General features: G+C 38.2%; 1 protein-coding gene across 1 annotated transcript in view; it reads right to left on the minus strand.

Annotated features, from left to right (window-relative positions):
* Nucleotides 1–319: 319 nt before the first annotated feature.
* Nucleotides 320–16,645, minus strand: part of LOC104616983 (cohesin subunit SA-1) — a gene marked incomplete at both ends in the record, with an annotated part of 40,509 nt that continues 24,183 nt past the window's right edge. The window contains 7 exons of the mRNA XM_010282171.1: nt 320–525; nt 4,860–4,988; nt 6,105–6,253; nt 7,836–7,937; nt 9,609–9,748; nt 12,139–12,313; nt 15,952–16,044. Coding sequence (XP_010280473.1) covers nt 320–525; nt 4,860–4,988; nt 6,105–6,253; nt 7,836–7,937; nt 9,609–9,748; nt 12,139–12,313; nt 15,952–16,044 — 994 coding nt within the window. The remainder of the gene's footprint in view (nt 526–4,859; nt 4,989–6,104; nt 6,254–7,835; nt 7,938–9,608; nt 9,749–12,138; nt 12,314–15,951; nt 16,045–16,645) is intronic.

Here is a 16,645-nt window from a genome sequence, read left to right on the forward strand (position 1 = left end):
CCATGACTGAGGGAGGTGTAGAGCAGAGAACTCCACAAACACCTCTTGTTTCCAACTTCAGTAACACCTTTTAATAGTTCTGAATCTGCAAATCTCAGCGAAGACAGGCAATAACAGGGACTCATGATGGTACTTCTCATAAAGAGGTGTTCAAGCTTGGCAGGATTTTGCAGAACAGATGTCTTGTTTTTACTACATACAGAATATAGCATATATTTCAGCGCTAATTGATAAACCATAAGGGCTCCTAAGAAGGAAGGCTGTGATATATGTACAAAATGAAAAATGCCTCTACCAGCCAAACTAAAACCATACAAACCTTCTACTCTCTTTTTGTGGAGCGGTGGTCGTCCTTTCTTGTTCCTCACTGAAGAGGCTTTGCTGCTGCTGCTTCCACTGTTAACGGACATTCTGTCGTCTTCGCCACCCGTAACTAGTGAGTTTCTATAGGAAATGAGTGGAAGCCATACATCTTCTCTTCTTTCCATCATCTGCTCTGTCAGAAACTTCTCTAAGTAGGAGTGACTGAAAATAAAAGACAGTGAGTAGAGAAGTGCAGCACATTGTTTCCTCTTAATTAATCTGCAAGCCCTCTTCACATAGCTGAGAGCTTAACACAAATCCCACGTGGTGTTTCCTTATTTTAATTTAACAACATAGGCTGATAGGCCATTGTATCTCTGACTGAATAAGCAAACATGTCATTCCCTCAAAAGAAAGCAACCTAGTTAATCATGCACATGTTACTCACAGATAAACAACACAAAACGTTCTCGCCCCAACACTGTCCTCCCACATTCGTGTGCGATCAGTCACAGCGCACACTAATTCCTTTTCTATTTTGCAGTGTGAGGAAGCCACTTACTTCTATATATTGCTACTGTGTCAACAGACAGACTACATTAGAAGCACTATTGCGAGGATGTAGGATAAATGGTTTCCTCAATTGCAAGCAGTTATTTTTCAATTAAAAAAAATGGAAGATCTGTTCCACTGCCTTGGAGAAGTCCAATGCCCACTTGTTAACTTACGGGAGGAACCAACCGATCTCCCTCCTGTATATGGTCTGAAGGGCATTTGAATTGTTTTCTTTTCCCATTCATTATTTAATTATGGTATTAGAAGTAGTCCTTAAAATGAATATGCAAATCCACATAAAAGTGATTCTAATGAATTTCAAGCTGCAGAACCAAGCATTCAGAATTTAGGCAAGAGACCTCAGGATTCTTCAACATTACCTCTACCCTTCCTGCAAATACATTAGGGTGCACCCTTCATTCATGACTTCATTTAATACCATGGTGACAGGTTGTCATCAGTGGGAGTCAAACTCACAAATTCTGCATGGAAATGAACTCTCAGCCTCCCTTTTCCTCTGTTAGTTCATGGCCGGCTCAAACTTCTTACGTGGCCTAGGTATCAGAATAGGACAAGGAGCCACGCTCTATGTGCCTGGGTAACAATCGCATCCAATTTTCAAGCGGATTTTGTTTTGATTCAGTGAAGAGGATGACTTTGCTCAGGAAACAACAGTTTTTCTGTCTACTGTTTTATTCAATATTGTGGCTGCTTCTTTCTTCCCCCCTTTAATGTGTGTACTGAGTAACAGTCACACCTTGCATTGAATGGGAAATTCTTAGTTTATTCTCTGTCTCTTTTACAGTACCAACCAGTACTATACTTCAGTGCTTCGTGACTCCAGAGAAATTTATCTGCGGAACAGTCTTGGAAAGTAAGAACTTTTCCTGCATCCAATTTGTATTTATAAAACCAGAGTGCACAGGTTATGCCCAAATTGTGAAGAAGGAAAGGCGACACCACTTGTGGGTTCTTTACTGATTAGATGCCAAACTTAGACAACTTCTGCTCAGTATTTTAGAGGAGCTTCCTGCTAACAGGTCTTGCCAGCTTCAACGAGGGTAGAAACCAAATTTCTAGAAGAACACCATGCTGAGGCTCCGTCTCATCTGACTTCGGACATCCGATAGTCAGTTGTCTAGTCTAAGCTAACAGTCTCTGTCTGAGAGAAATAAATGGAAATAAATGCCTCCACAGGGCAGTTCACCTCTATACTGTGTTAGATTAATTCATCAGGATTTCCCTGCCTGTAGCTGCCTTGTGTGCTTATAACTATGTTAGTTTTCTGCTAAGTGTGAGAGCCTGGCACCTTAAATTTATAGTTTATATTAAATCCATACATTTGAATAAATCCATAAATGACTATCAGGGATTCTGGAGGTTACTCATAAAAAAAGAAGCTGAATAAATAAAGAGGATAGGAAAACTAAATTAAACCAACGTTGCTGCCCCATTCCTGAACTGCAAACATCTCCCTCCAAATAAAAAGCCAGCAGTAAAGCAGAAAGGAGGTAGAAGCCCTGAAAAAGTACAGCGTTTGCTGAACTGCGACAGGAGTGGTATGTAGCACCAAGGGCAGATGACATATGCAGACATATCAAGTAGATAATTCATTTTTTTGGGTTGGGAAGCCAAGCTGGACGACTTCTGGGAGACAGGCAGATAGATGCTCACAAGACTTTCAGGGTTATTCTGGAGGACTTTTGCCTCCAAACTAACAGCCCATTGCTGAGTTTAGGGACAGTCACTTGGCAGGAGGAGATCAAGTGGGGAGGGAGGTAAACGATCCTGTACACAGGACTTCTCCACCAGATGGTGGTCACGCACCTTCCTGTTCATAGGCAACCCCTTTGGAGGGAGGGGGAGAGGTCTCTGGGGATTGGAGGACTCATGCAACACAGAAGGGCAAATCAACTATCCAGAGTACAGCGGAGTGTGTAATGTCAGCGAAGCACCATGGGCAAGGCAGCCATTGCCTGATGGGTGCAAACACGACAGATCTCCCAAGGGAAGGAACGCAGAGCTCTCCAAAAGAAATCTTCACATATAAGCAAGTTACCGCGACTCTTTTCACAGTCACCACAGCCAATGGAATCTAGGACACGTCTGAACTCATCTTAAAGCAGTAATTTAGCACAGATCAGATAAATCATGTCCTAAAGGACCTATTTCTTTCCACTGATCTTCAAATGCAGCTGAAGTAAATAGCTCAGGTGACTACAATGAAGACAGCTAAAACCAGGAGAAATGGCTTCCATCACAGCAATCTTTACAGCCCTGCAAAAGAAGCCAGCGGCTGTGTGTGTGGGCACCAGTGAGTGGAGAAGGAGAACCTTTGAGAAAAAAATTTTAAACGGCAACATAAAAGGCTACGAGATCTCCTAAAATACTGAATTTCATGCAAAGGATCAGGTCTAATTAAGCTGTCGCATAAACTGTACAGAATGATGTAACTTTAAATTTTAGACACTGGAGAAACTTGTGGAAGGGATGATTACTGTACAGCTAATAAGCTTCACTAAATTAAATAGGAATCAGGCTAACGACACTTAAACTAACAGATGCAGGAGAACCTACAGTTCAGCTAGGAAGATAGTCATCCTACTCTTATCCTCAAGTCCTGTCCTGAAGAACAGGACAGAGGTTGACGAGATTCAAGGATATAACAATGAAGAGCAGTTTCAAAAACTGAGTGCCAAGCTAGCCCAATTGGATCATCCAATTCTCAAGTTCGTTTAACTATTTCTTCTACGGTGTTTGCTGAACTGACAAATTATTGATACAATAAAAAAATGAAACTGGTTCAAGTGTGTATACATTAAAAACTATACGTTAACCAAAATGCATGTCTTACAACACAGATAAAGCTATAATATTCATAATTAACCGTACTAGAAGAGTCCTTTAAAACAAATGTCTTCACAGAAAAACTACTCAAAAGTTTGACAGAAAGTCAGTTGAGGTAGTTACAGTAGCTAGATAGGACTTATTGTGGTCAGAAAATTGACTGGAAAGATATCTATAACCATAAATCAGAAGATTTGGCAACTGCATTTTTTAAATGGTCATAAAGTTATTCAAAGAACTCAGTTCTACACTGGGCACATAGTGCTTGGCTCATTTTTGACTGGAGTCCTCTTCCTTTTTCCCTTACTACTTCCGCACTGTGGCCAAATCCTGGATATTTGCTACGTAACTTATTAGAAACATAGAGCGTTATCTCTGCAGTGATGCTGACAACATGTCTTTACTATGAACTTGTCCTTACTCATGCAGTTTTCTCTTTGCCAGTTCTGTTGATATCCACAGCCCCTCTGACAGTCTGATCAAATGTTTCTCATAAAACAGTATTTCTTGCTCTTTGTTCAGATCTTACCAACGATATGTCTGATTTATTTAATTTCCAGTATTTCACCTGCAGTAATTACTTGCTGTAACAAATTCAAGCTGCTTGTTTTAGCCTCCCAGGTCTCTACCACCCGGCTCAGTCCTAACCAAGTGTCCTCCCTCAGCCTCTTTCTTTACCCTATTATGCCAGTAACTGGAGTCTTGACAAATCCTTATTTCCCAGTTTAACTCAATATATCAAAATAAACAAGAAATATGTTTACATTTTATGTAAATATCTAACAGAAACAGATGTTACTGCAGTGTTTACAGGCCTGTAAATTTCCCGCACTGCTAACATTTGATTTCTTTTTTCTTCCAGTCTGAAAAAAAGATTGTTTTTTATTTTCAATGTCCCATGGGAAATTTTAAGGAACATTGTTTTGTGAGGTCTCAAGCTCACCTCATTAGTGGATCAGATTCTCCTTTTCTCATTTATTTTTATTACTTTAAAATATAAAACAATGAGTAACTATGAATGGGAAATGTCTCACTAGGACTTCCTATAGCCCCCATTAAGAGTGCGAAAACCTCAAAGCAGAGGGCTTAAACACACACTACAGTGATTAACAGAGCCCAGAAAAGCCCACAGAAGAAAATGGAGCGTTACTTACACAGTCTTTTTGTCCTGTCGCAAGAGTTTAGAAGAAAATTCACTAAGCACTTCAAGGAAAGCAAGGTTAGGAGGTGGATAGTCTTGTCCTTTTTGATTCTGATATTTGAAGGCAAACTCTATGCCATCTCTACAGTAAAGACATATTAACATTTTCAGGCATTTGTAATTAAGATTAAAAAAAAGTCATCCATCGCCTCTAAATGCTGCCTAAAATCTGAACTGTGATTAAATTCTTCACATTCCTTCTCCCCCCCGCCCCCCTTTACTAGCAAACAGCTGCTTTTGGACAAAGGTGAATCAAATGTTCCCTCTCGATTTGTGAGGATTCAATCTCAAAGACGACATATTGCCAGTCACATGGTAAGAAGGAACTTACCACCATCTAAGAAACTTGGCAGGTGCTGAAAGCCACTGCCTTACAGCAGGGATAGTCAATTGGCCCTTTCTTGTTTCTGCATGAAGCAGAAGCTTCCAATAAGAATATGTAAGATAGAACAAGATATAACATCTGCATTAAGAATTAGTGAAGAGAGTTTACTTACCAGGACATTGATACATCCATCTCTGCCTTATCTTTGCTTTATCATTTGAGACTAAAGAAAGCAATTTACTTTCACATTATCCAATAAGGGTGCATGCATGTCCTCTCTTTTGTTGTTTGGCACAAGAAAGTGTCTGGTAGCATTTTCATCATGCTTTGCATATCTTGGTCTTAATGACTTAGTCTCTGAGATAGCAGACTTTAATATTTTAACTTTCTAATGGCATGGGAAAGTCCTAATTTAAATTTGGCGGCACCTTTCTACACTTTCCTACACAGCAGTTACATAAAAAGCTTTAATCCACTTAAAAAAAATATTTCCAAGGTATTTTTGGAATATATTTTTATGAAAGCCCTTGGTGCCTACAGAATCCACAAGTAGTGCGGTACAAAGAACTATCTACAGTTGTTAGATACAGTCCACACAAATATGTGTAAATACCAGTGGCTTTACCCAAGATAGATGAATATGGCCATTCCAATAAATTCCAACAAATTATTAGGTAGTGGCTAGTTTTTCTTCCTCTCTTACATACATACTACATGTACATCCCCCATCATTTTTGTACGTAAATTGGAAAAAAATACATCATTATTCCAGGACCTGTTACGATTATGTACCTTCAGAAAAAGGCATGCTGAGCAAAACTTTTAATCTAAAAACTTTTAATATAAAAATCTAGTTTATTTACCACCACTCACTTGTGTAGTGTGGCCACAGCCTCTCTTGTCTTGATCTGATCCAAGCCAAAAGTGAGGGCGAATCGACGGGCCAGTTCCTTAATTCCACTAACGTGGGCAGATGTCCTGTCCAAATTGGGACCTTGCTCCTGAACAAGCTCATTAAACAGCTACAGAAAGAATTCTGTTGTTAAAATCTGTGAGCTAGAAAACACTTTTCTTGAGAGACTTTTGTTCTTAAGCTGTTACGGCTAAGAGTAGATATTACAATGAATTTTTTCACAAAGGTGTAGCAGAGATCTTTTATATTCAACTTCTAATCCGTTTCCAAAGTTTCTGCTGTGTAACTGCTGTTTGACAGTTGTACCCCATCTTGTACTCGTGCAGACGAAAACTCTTAAACAGAACATTGCACTTACCTTCACTGAACTGCATCTACTATTCTCCCAACTGATCAAGATGATTCTGCATTCTTACGTTTTCTAAAATACCTACATCACCCATCAGATCAGCATCATCTATGAATTTTGGGAAGGAAAATTGCTCTTCCATCATTCACGACGTAATAAATATCTGAAAAGCATTACTGGATAAATGCCTTCAAAGCCTGCTTGATAACGCCCCTTCAGTACAACAACGAACCACTCAGTAGTTTTCCAATCAGTTCTGTATCTTCTTCTGGTATTACCATTTAGACCACATTTTCCTAACTTGCTAATGACGGTATCAAGGGAGACAGTGTCAGTAGCAATATTAAATCAAGCTGCATTAAATCTACTGTTTCTCTGATATCCACAAGCTCTGTTACCATATAATTAATGAAAGCAGCTTCATTTGACATGACTTCTCTTTGACAAATTCATACTGGCTACCTATCACTTAGGCACTCACAAATAGCTTGTCTAGTTTTTTTTTCCCCCTCCCTTGAAATGATGTTAGGCTGACTGATCTACGGCATGATCTACGGCACCTGGCTTCTTCCTCTCTCCAGGTTTTCAAGACAGGAGCTACTTTGACGCCTGCCGGTTCTTCTGGAAATACATGTTTTTCTCAAGGTTTCATAGATGTATCTCCGCTTCCAGGTTGCTACAGGAAACCCCTTAGGATTCTGGAATGAATTCTGGGAGGCTTAGCTGATTTGAAAACATCTAATTTATAGAAGTAATTTCTCTATGTGATGGATATAGCTGGTACTTCAAGGGTCTAAATGGTATTTAGTGAAGTACACCCTTTGTGCTTTTTGGCAGAACAAGAATGGATTTCACCATCAGCCAATAATTTATGGTTGATGTAAAGCAAATTTTTCAGGGAAAAAACATGTTTAACAATATTGGAAGACTTAAACTAATTAGCTTGAAGTTTGAAAAATCAATCAGTATTTAGACAAAATGGAAAGAAGATGTACTACTTCCAGCTAATTATAAGACGAAAAAGTCATCCTAATTCTTCTTGTTCACTAGGTACCAGGAAACAAATGCTATGAATCAGCCTGGACCATATTGCCTTCAAGGATGTTCTCTCCCTTTCTTCCACTTTAATCTGACCAAAACTTTGCCACTGTGGCCTCAGGGAGATAAAGATTACAGAGACAAATGAACAGTGACAACCTGAATCAAGGAGCAGATAATCTCTTAACAGAAGTGTAGTATTTTTCACTTCACTGTAAAGGGCACCAGAGAAAATCCTGTCCAGTATTTTTTTGCAGTGTGGCATTTCTAAAAAAAAAAAACCCAAACCAATCAATATTCTTACCTGTTGCAAACTGAGAATGAGTGTCTTTGCACACTGGATTTTATCAATTTGCCTTGTTTTGCTTAGGGTTTCCTTAATGATATCTCCATAGTCATTGTAGTACTAGAAAAAAATGTGGAAAAAACCCTCTTTAAGTCTTTAAATAGAACCTCTTACACAACTTCTTACAATTTTCCTGATAGAACTTGTAATTCTTGTTTTGAAAAGGCAGCAGTTGCCAAAAAACCCAGTCTCAGATTGCGATTTCTTGTGAGTGGGAGGCAATGTTTCAATACCAAAATTTAAACTGATTGGTAGCCTGCACCCAGTGATAAGGAACTTCCGTATTTGTTAATATCTTTTGTAACAAATATGCTGGAAAACAAACAAAAGAGTATTTCCTAGCCCAAACTAAATATTTGATGAAAGTGACCAATGGCTTCAAATTCTAAGGAACAACATTACATTGAACCAACATACCCTTCCAGAAGTAGGTGTGAACAGACACTAGCACACGGTCTGACACTCCATATACAATGCAAGGTGATTTAGGTGGCCAAGAAAGGGATTCAGCAAAGCCAGAAAGCCGAGTAAGGAATTAGTGAGTATGAAGTGCTGATTTTCTTTATGTTAGGAGAATGGTTGCTGAAAACAACTGCCCGTGGTACTGACCATTTGGGTAGAAAAGCCTGTATAACCATTAAAACTTCCAGGCTGAGAATATAAATGGTTTTTCTTCAACAAGTGTTCTTTCAGCCTGATTAGTATTTATGCATTTCCAACCACTTATTTTCATTCCCTCTTAAATATTGCTCCGGCTTTCTTTGGTACAGAGATCCTTTTATTGTATATTCTAATTTAAATTCAATTTTTCTTACTCTGCCCCAATTTCAAGAGAAGGAGCTATGCGGGGAGAGGGAAAGACGAACCTAGAGCAGCAGGTAGGAAACAAACCTGGCTTGCGACAGCTTCAGTTTGAAACTCCTGCTCTGGAAAAAAGTCCCTAAGCAAGACTAACCCTGAGCAGCGACCTGGCTGGTGGCTGGAGTGTGCACTGGAGATTTTATTGTACTGCGTGCTCCTAATGAACAGGAGAATGGGGATTTAAAGTTAAATACTTTGTATTTCATCAACATCTCAAACACTGTAGTAAAGGACCTGCTCCCCACTCCAGGTTTTCCTCATTCATTGTCATCCTTATGATGACTAAGCCCTTGCAGAGACAGGTGAGGTATACCTGGCAATTTGATATAATCTGAGGGGCTTTGTTTTGCTTGGCAGGACTGCCAATGTTCCTGTTCCCTGGCAGGTAAACTCGCAAGTACAGGGTGCAGTGGTAGCTGAGCAGCAAGTCTTTCTGAATTTCATTGGGCCTAAACACTGTATGGAAGCAGAAATAAGTTGGCAAGGCACTCAGCACATTCTCACAGAAAAAAAGTGCATCCTTATCGATGTGAAACATGACACTGAACAGGTAATTGTTATTGTGGATTCTAGGAATGAATTTGAGGAGCAGGCTAAGAAATTCTCTGTAGATGGGAGCCTCTCTGGCAATACTCAGCCCCTTCTAGCAGCAACTTTTGGTGCTGCCTTTAATAAGGCACTCCTGCTACACAGGAGAGGAAGTTCAGAGCTTACTGCTTCAGTGGCAGGTGTAATGACAAGAAATCAAATAAGGCTGGAAAAGCTTTCAAAAGAGTTCTGCCTTTAACTACTACACTGGAAGGCAGAGAAACAGGTGACCTGACCCTACAATGTGTTCAGTTAGGAAGAGGAGAATACACAGAGCTGTACCTTCATATAGTGTTTGAAGATATCTGCTGCTGCATGCATGTCCACAATGTCATAAATGATCAGCTTGCTAAAGGCAGCCAAAAGGTTTCTTCTCTTATGCAAAGCTTCTATTTTGTTAGCTTCATCTTCTTCATCTCCCTCTGAAAGCATCAACAATAAAAATGTTTATAAGTAACTGCTATGTTCTAAAGCAACATTATTGAAGAACAGCTTTTAGAAAAAAAAAAAATCAATTCTTTAAAATGAAGCAAGGATTGTTGCAAGAGAAGACAAAATGAAAGGTGGTAATTCTTGAGTCCTGCCTATGTTAAGACCTTCAGGAAAGTTCAGGAACATGACACACCATTGATCAAGGATGCTATCTATAGGCCTGAGTAGGTACTGAACATAATCCGCATGGAACTGGATCACTTATTTAGCCCATGAAAGGCCACAGAGAAGACCTGTTGAATGCTTTGTGCCTAACTTCTGAAACACAGGACATTTGGAGATGCTTCTTTAACATGACTAAGCTATAAATATTTCACATAAGGAAAATCAGAAGCAGCAGTACTACTATGGCATGCCTTGGATTTTCAGATATAAAATTGATGGCTCTAAAGCATCAATAACAACAGGAAGTAAAACTGAGTTGTAAGAAACATTAACATTGAATGGCAGCATCATAAGTACTAAGTCCCCATGTAAGACTCCACTCTGTGAATGAATATGAAACTATACACATAAAATGTTAAATATAGTATCATTTAATAAAAGTATATTCCACAACTTATGTAAGAAAATGAAATCAGCTATAACAGTTGTGATAAAAGTAAGTATTCTGTGATATTTAGAAGAGCTTATTCTTGGAGGGAATCTTCCAATCAGTCTGAAGAAGTACAGAGCTGTGGCGGGGGGAGAGGGGACAGTGTCACTGAGACTCTCTTGCTGCACTCCTACTAGAGTCTCCACCAAGCCACAGTACTTAAATAACGTATTTGATCACAGGAAATCTCTTATGAGCAGGGGAGTTGACTGTGGATATGCATGCAGGTTTTAATCCCGAGATGCTTTAATCCACAGAATTGAAGCCCACTAGCACACTCCCCCCGCCTTCTTAACTTCTTTTTATCATTACTCATGTGTTCTGAATACCAAAAGTTATAAATGGTCAGATTGACTTCATGGAGTCAGAGCAGCATTAGGGAATGGAGATTACATGCAAAGATCTTCATCCATCGTTTTGCTGTCTTCCCAGTCCAATCACAGGTTGTTAAAGAACAGCAATTTTGCTAAAGAGCAAAAAAATACTAGACACTGTCCTCCTAAAATCTATCCTTGATGTATTATTCTGAACACTGAACTCACAGAGTATGATTAACTGCACGTAGATTTCTGATGAAGGTGTGTTTCAAAATGTATTGTTCCTAGGAATCCTTAAAGAGATGTTCAACAAAGATGTTAGCTACTGAGGAGTTAGGGAACTAGAAGACTGAAAGCACATTTAGAGCAAGAATACACTCTCCAAGACCTTACTTCTACATATTGCGCTCTTAAATGATCTAATATAGCACCTATGGGTCATGCTAACATACAAGTAACTGAGTTCAGCAGAAATTCAGAAAATGTGCCAAAAAGAGCACTGCAGTATGCACTCAGCAGCTCTTTCACACAGTTTAACTACTTGAGAACCCATCTCTTCTCCAAAGCTATGTAGGACTCAGAAACTGAGTACCTCTGTATTTGCATTTAGGCATTTATAACACACACCAGCAGCACCAAGTTATTTAAAACCAGACCTAAATGACAAATCTGCCTCTCCCTGACTGAAAGCCAAAAATCTCAAGTCATCCTTGTGAGGAGGTAGAGATGGGGTCACCTCAAGCTCTGGCCTCTCAAAGCGTGGCCATGCACAGGTGCCTAGGAAAGAGCAAGGAAGCAAGCAAGCACACACAATACTTTCCCAAGTACTTTCCTAGTCTCCAACCAAATCAATGATGTCCTGAACTTGACTTGATTATTTTCGGGGAGGAGCAGAAGGGGTGTTTATTTAGTAACATCAGAGTTTCTTAAGGCCTTCTTTGCCTAAAGCTTTGCTGGTAAGGTTTGCCTTCAGGATCCTATAACTCTGTTTAGTAACTCTAAAGGATTTCTCTTCTATGTACTGTTCCATTGTACTTCCTTCCCTTGAAGCCATATTAAATGAAGTCTGCTGCTGAATTAAGACTATACTGTTTTGGAAATAAAAATTAAGAATAACACAGATCAGTAAAGGAAGAATAATTTTTTCCAGGTTTATAGCATATAGTTAGAGGGCCCTCCCATGTCTTCTGAAAACATTTCGTTTTAGAAAGGTAACTTTATAAGTACTTATTCGTCTTTAACACAAGTAGAACTGAACATTGGCTATTTCATATTCATACCTCCTAAAAATAAAGAAGGAATAATTCTGAAAACATTTGAGCAAACTGATTTGAAAATTCTGTTTTCTTCTTTCTTCTGTATCTGTTATGAAAAAAAGCTAAGTAAAAAACATGAAAGATAAACATACCCATGCTCTGGTTTTCATCATCTTGGTCAATAAAGACATGGTCCATCACAAAACTGAGAAGTTCTGACTGGAGGCCTGAATCTGGATTAAACACCAAAGGCTGAAGACCTTCTCGACCTCCAGTCATCAGCTGATGACTAAATATCATCAAGAGATCACAGAGCAGCATGAAAGCCTGAAAGGCAAGAGAGAATGAATGCAATAAGAAGCATACATCAAGTAAAACATAAAATATCATTTATCTAATCTCCAGACATCCCCTGCTATTATTAAATGTCCTTCTTTAACTGTACTCAGTTATAGTTGTGTGCTGTGAAATGTGTTCATGACAGTTTCCCCTAACTTTAAAATGCCTTTGATTCCTATGTAAGGAACTGCATTTACTACCTCTTCGATGTCCAGGATGATCCATATTAAACTTCCATTTCTCCTCTATGAAAAGAACTCTAAATCTACTTCTGATCCAAGGACTGTAGCCAAATTTGTAGTAAAGAAAAAACACTTCTTTTGATACACAGCTAGAAAAGTTAAACAAGCAAAAAATGAGTAACATTATGAGTGACAATCCAAGCTAAGTCACTGTCAGACCCTGAAAATATGGAGAAGCAGCTGTAAGCAAAGAAATCCTTGCAGAATTTCAGCAGCAATTCTCTGCAAAAGGAATAAAGTAACTCTGCACAGCTTTCAAATCTAGGTAAGAACTAACCAGGGCAGAATTTTCAATGATTTATGCTCATTACTAGTATAACCTCGTTACCGAAGAACAGAGAAAGAAGGCAGCCATTAATAACTTTATTGCTTTCACGGGCTTATCTGTATACTCTCGAATCACACTATTTTCCCCAATGGCTTATGTCACAAGCATCACAGCCAGCTGTATTCATCTGCATGATATTCAACACCTGAGCACCTTTCAGAAAGTACTTTTTAATCATCTTCGTTTCTCTACCCTTAACCTCAGGTTCTGAACACTGAGAAAGAGAGGAAGGTTCAAAGTATGAATGTGTAAAAAGACTCCTAGAAGATCTATGCTGGATGTGCTGTCTCCTGCCCCAGAAGCCTGCAGGAGTCTCACTCAGGGCAGTGTCAATCACGATTCCCAGGTAGGTGGTAGGCCAAAGGTGTTTCCAGCTGAAGAGAGATTGTGGAATAGCTCTGACAGGGTGATGAAATCCAGTGCAGGCTTTAATTCAGCCCTGTATTCCCCCTCGACAAACAGCTGAACAGAAAGATAGTTAAATGTGTGTTTAAACATATTTTTGAGCCAAGCCTAAGGAAAAGTTGTGAGTGAGAGCAATCTGCTCTACAAACCTCCAAAATGAAATCTTTGTGAATGCTGAACATCATAGCAGCTCACTTATTTCTTGGACTATGTTATAAAATCTGAATGAACTATACTCAGGCAAGAACAAAATGCAAATCATTGTAAACCATGTTCTACTTAGACTTTGGAGACAGATGCCAGTATTTGGGGTTTTCCTCCACTGGATCCAAACAGTTGTGATTCATTTCAGTGACGATCTCAGCTGCTCTAAACTCCTTTGAAACACATTAGAATTTAATCTCATTCTAATGTAGACCTCTAAAAAAAGAGCATATGAATTATGCACTGAAAGTGCTTATTTCTGTCCAATATAAAGACCGCAGTAGACTCTGATACAGATGTCTATACATTGTTGATGCCTCTAGTCACAGGAGATTTATTTCACTCAAATAGTCTAGGAAAATTTGAAATGTCTGAGACCTGTTTCTATAAATACTTAATACTTTTTTCCCCTCCTTTAATGTGTACATTGATCTTCTCTGGAAAGAATGTATAGATTAAGAATCAAATATGGTAGGGAGACAATATAATTTACACAGAATTCTCAAAAAAAAAAAAATCCAGTAAAACAAAAGGATTAAAAAACAGTCCTACACTCGCAGAAAAATTCTTTTTAAAGGAAGAAAATTAAAAAGATCATGGAAGTGTTAGTTGGAAGGGAATTCTGAAGTCTCTAGTCCAACCTGCTCTGACTGGGACACTTGCTGTCTCTACGTCTGGTTGGTCATGGCTTTGTCTAGCTGAAGTTTGAAAGCTTCCGCAGAACTGTGAAGTGCAAAGGAGCTTCTAAGAAAAGTTTACCAATTACCACTGAAAAAAAAGGCCACTAATAATAAGAGAATAACACCATGTTAATATATACCAAGAACAAAAACATCGCAGTAATGGGAAAGATCGTTTACCATTTGTTGATGCAGAAAGACATTAGTGCTAGCTTATGCTAGAATGGTTGGTATTTTCATGAAGCTGGATGGTATCTTCACGTTATACAATATTAAGAAAATATGCCAAGGGTAACTACTTAGAATATTAAAAAACAATTACTAAAGTTAAATCTGCAGGAAGACAATGACACATAAGTCTTTTAAAAATAAACTAGTGACATATCTGAGCCTTTAATATTTATATTTATCAACTTGCAGAATACAGCATAAATGCCAAGCAGAGCTATCTTTCAAAAAAATAAAACTGTCTTTTAAGAAGTATTATCTTTGACAAAACACAGGCAAACAATACAGGACAGTTAGTCACAGTCTTTGCAAAATCTTGGAAGAGCTGATAGAAATGCAGTTTGCAGACAAGTAAAAGATGTCAACAGACTACTTGATATGAATCTGCATATATTCGCAAAATCTCAGCAAGCAAACCAGCTATTGTTTTTGCAGAGACTGGTGATTATTTCAAAAAGCCCTTCAATTTAATTCCTTTTATTTCGATTTCTAAATACACATAGCAGAAGCTTCCCACTCAATGCAGGTGTGGCTTTTCAAAAATCTAAAATAAAGAACTGGATAACTAGACTGAACCATAAAGAAAATCTGATACTGTACTGTGTAATCATATTTCACATATATACTGCTGACATATGTGTGCACAGAGAGACGCACGCACTTAAGTTTTCAGTCAGGCTACAAACAGGGAAGCACAGCAACCTAAACTATAATGATTAAGTTGATGAGAATCTAAAAAAATCTCCAGATCTTGATATTTATATCATGAAGGCACCATGTAAATGGATGTTTAACTTTGATTTCTCAAGGACACAAATATTTGTCAAGTGACGATTTTGGATGGTGTCAGGACACTACCTTCTTAGCATTATTCAGAGTATTTTTGTAAAATTCATTAACTTCTTTTTCTGCTAGAAAATATACCTGTATATTGATTAATGACCTGTACTGCTAGAAGCCTCAATCTTCTCCCATTAGCCACAAAAGGAAACAGAGATACAATAATTAGTATTTACCACTACATTTAACTGAATTATTAGGATAACAAAATAATGAAATATCATTGAGGCTTAGATTTTTCTGATCTAGCTTCTTGGCATTTGGCTTTGGCCGGAAAGCAGTCACTCTAGACTCCCTATGAGTCAATAATAGCATGCAAGAAAATCTAGAATACAGGGAAAGATTCAGCCCATTTGAGGTCTCAATCACCCTCTGAAAGTGCCTATTTCCATCTATTAATGCAGTAAGTGTCTAAAGAAATAGGCCTTTATTTTAGGTGTTTGAGTTAGATGCCTGAAGTTGTGACAGCTGAACATGAGCTTAAGCATTTGATATTGTTATATCAAAAATGAATTTGACATTAGCTGTGCTTTGAAGGTGCTTTTAATACGGCTCTTCTTATGGAGTATTTGTTCAGTTTTCTTTAGACAGAATGCACAGGTGATTTTACTTTAAGTTTGGTATAGTGCCATGTTTGAGTTTTACTACAGTTTAATATTCACACTTTTGTAAAAGCACGTGACAAGACATTTCCTTTACCTGTTCTTTGACTGGAGTGTTGACATTTGATAGACACTGCTGGCAGACAGCCAGGAAGGATTTCACAGTTTTCCTCAATACCAACAAGTCCTCCTAGAATAAATATTAAAAAGGGGTGATACATATATATTAATAAAAGGTTGCTAGGAAAAAGCATAATAAAAAGGTGGTGATAATTTCATACATTCAATCCTATAAACTAGCCAAACAAAAATGGAGAGGCCATGAAAACGTATGCTATTCATACAGCATAGAGTAAAACAGATCATTAATTTTCAGAGGAATGACCCAAGGTTTCCTTGTAATAAATAACAAGAATAAAACAATACATAATGAGTTAAAATTGTCTGTGTTTTATATTGAATGTAAATTATAAACATTTCAGAACAAAAAGTTTAATACATCGAGGTCAGCCTACCTGTGGTTTATAAAGAAATCTGTACTAAGGTAAGTCAACATGAACAAAAAAGTAAGATATCAGTGAATGCCTCAAGTTCAACAAAACCATTATCCTAAGTGCCTGCAGACATGGGAAACGTGAAGGCAAATCACAGGAATCTGACAACTTAGGGAAGAAGGAGGGAAGTTTGTCAATCTGGAGACAAGAAGGATTTGCAAGTGGAAAAGATAAATGAAGAGACAACTGACGTGTATTTTAAATGTGGGTACTAGAAGTGGCAGGTTCAATAGGAAA

Source organism: Phaethon lepturus, unplaced genomic scaffold (genome assembly GCF_000687285.1).
Source record: "Phaethon lepturus isolate BGI_N335 unplaced genomic scaffold, ASM68728v1 scaffold53342, whole genome shotgun sequence".
NCBI lineage: Eukaryota > Metazoa > Chordata > Aves > Phaethontiformes > Phaethontidae > Phaethon > Phaethon lepturus.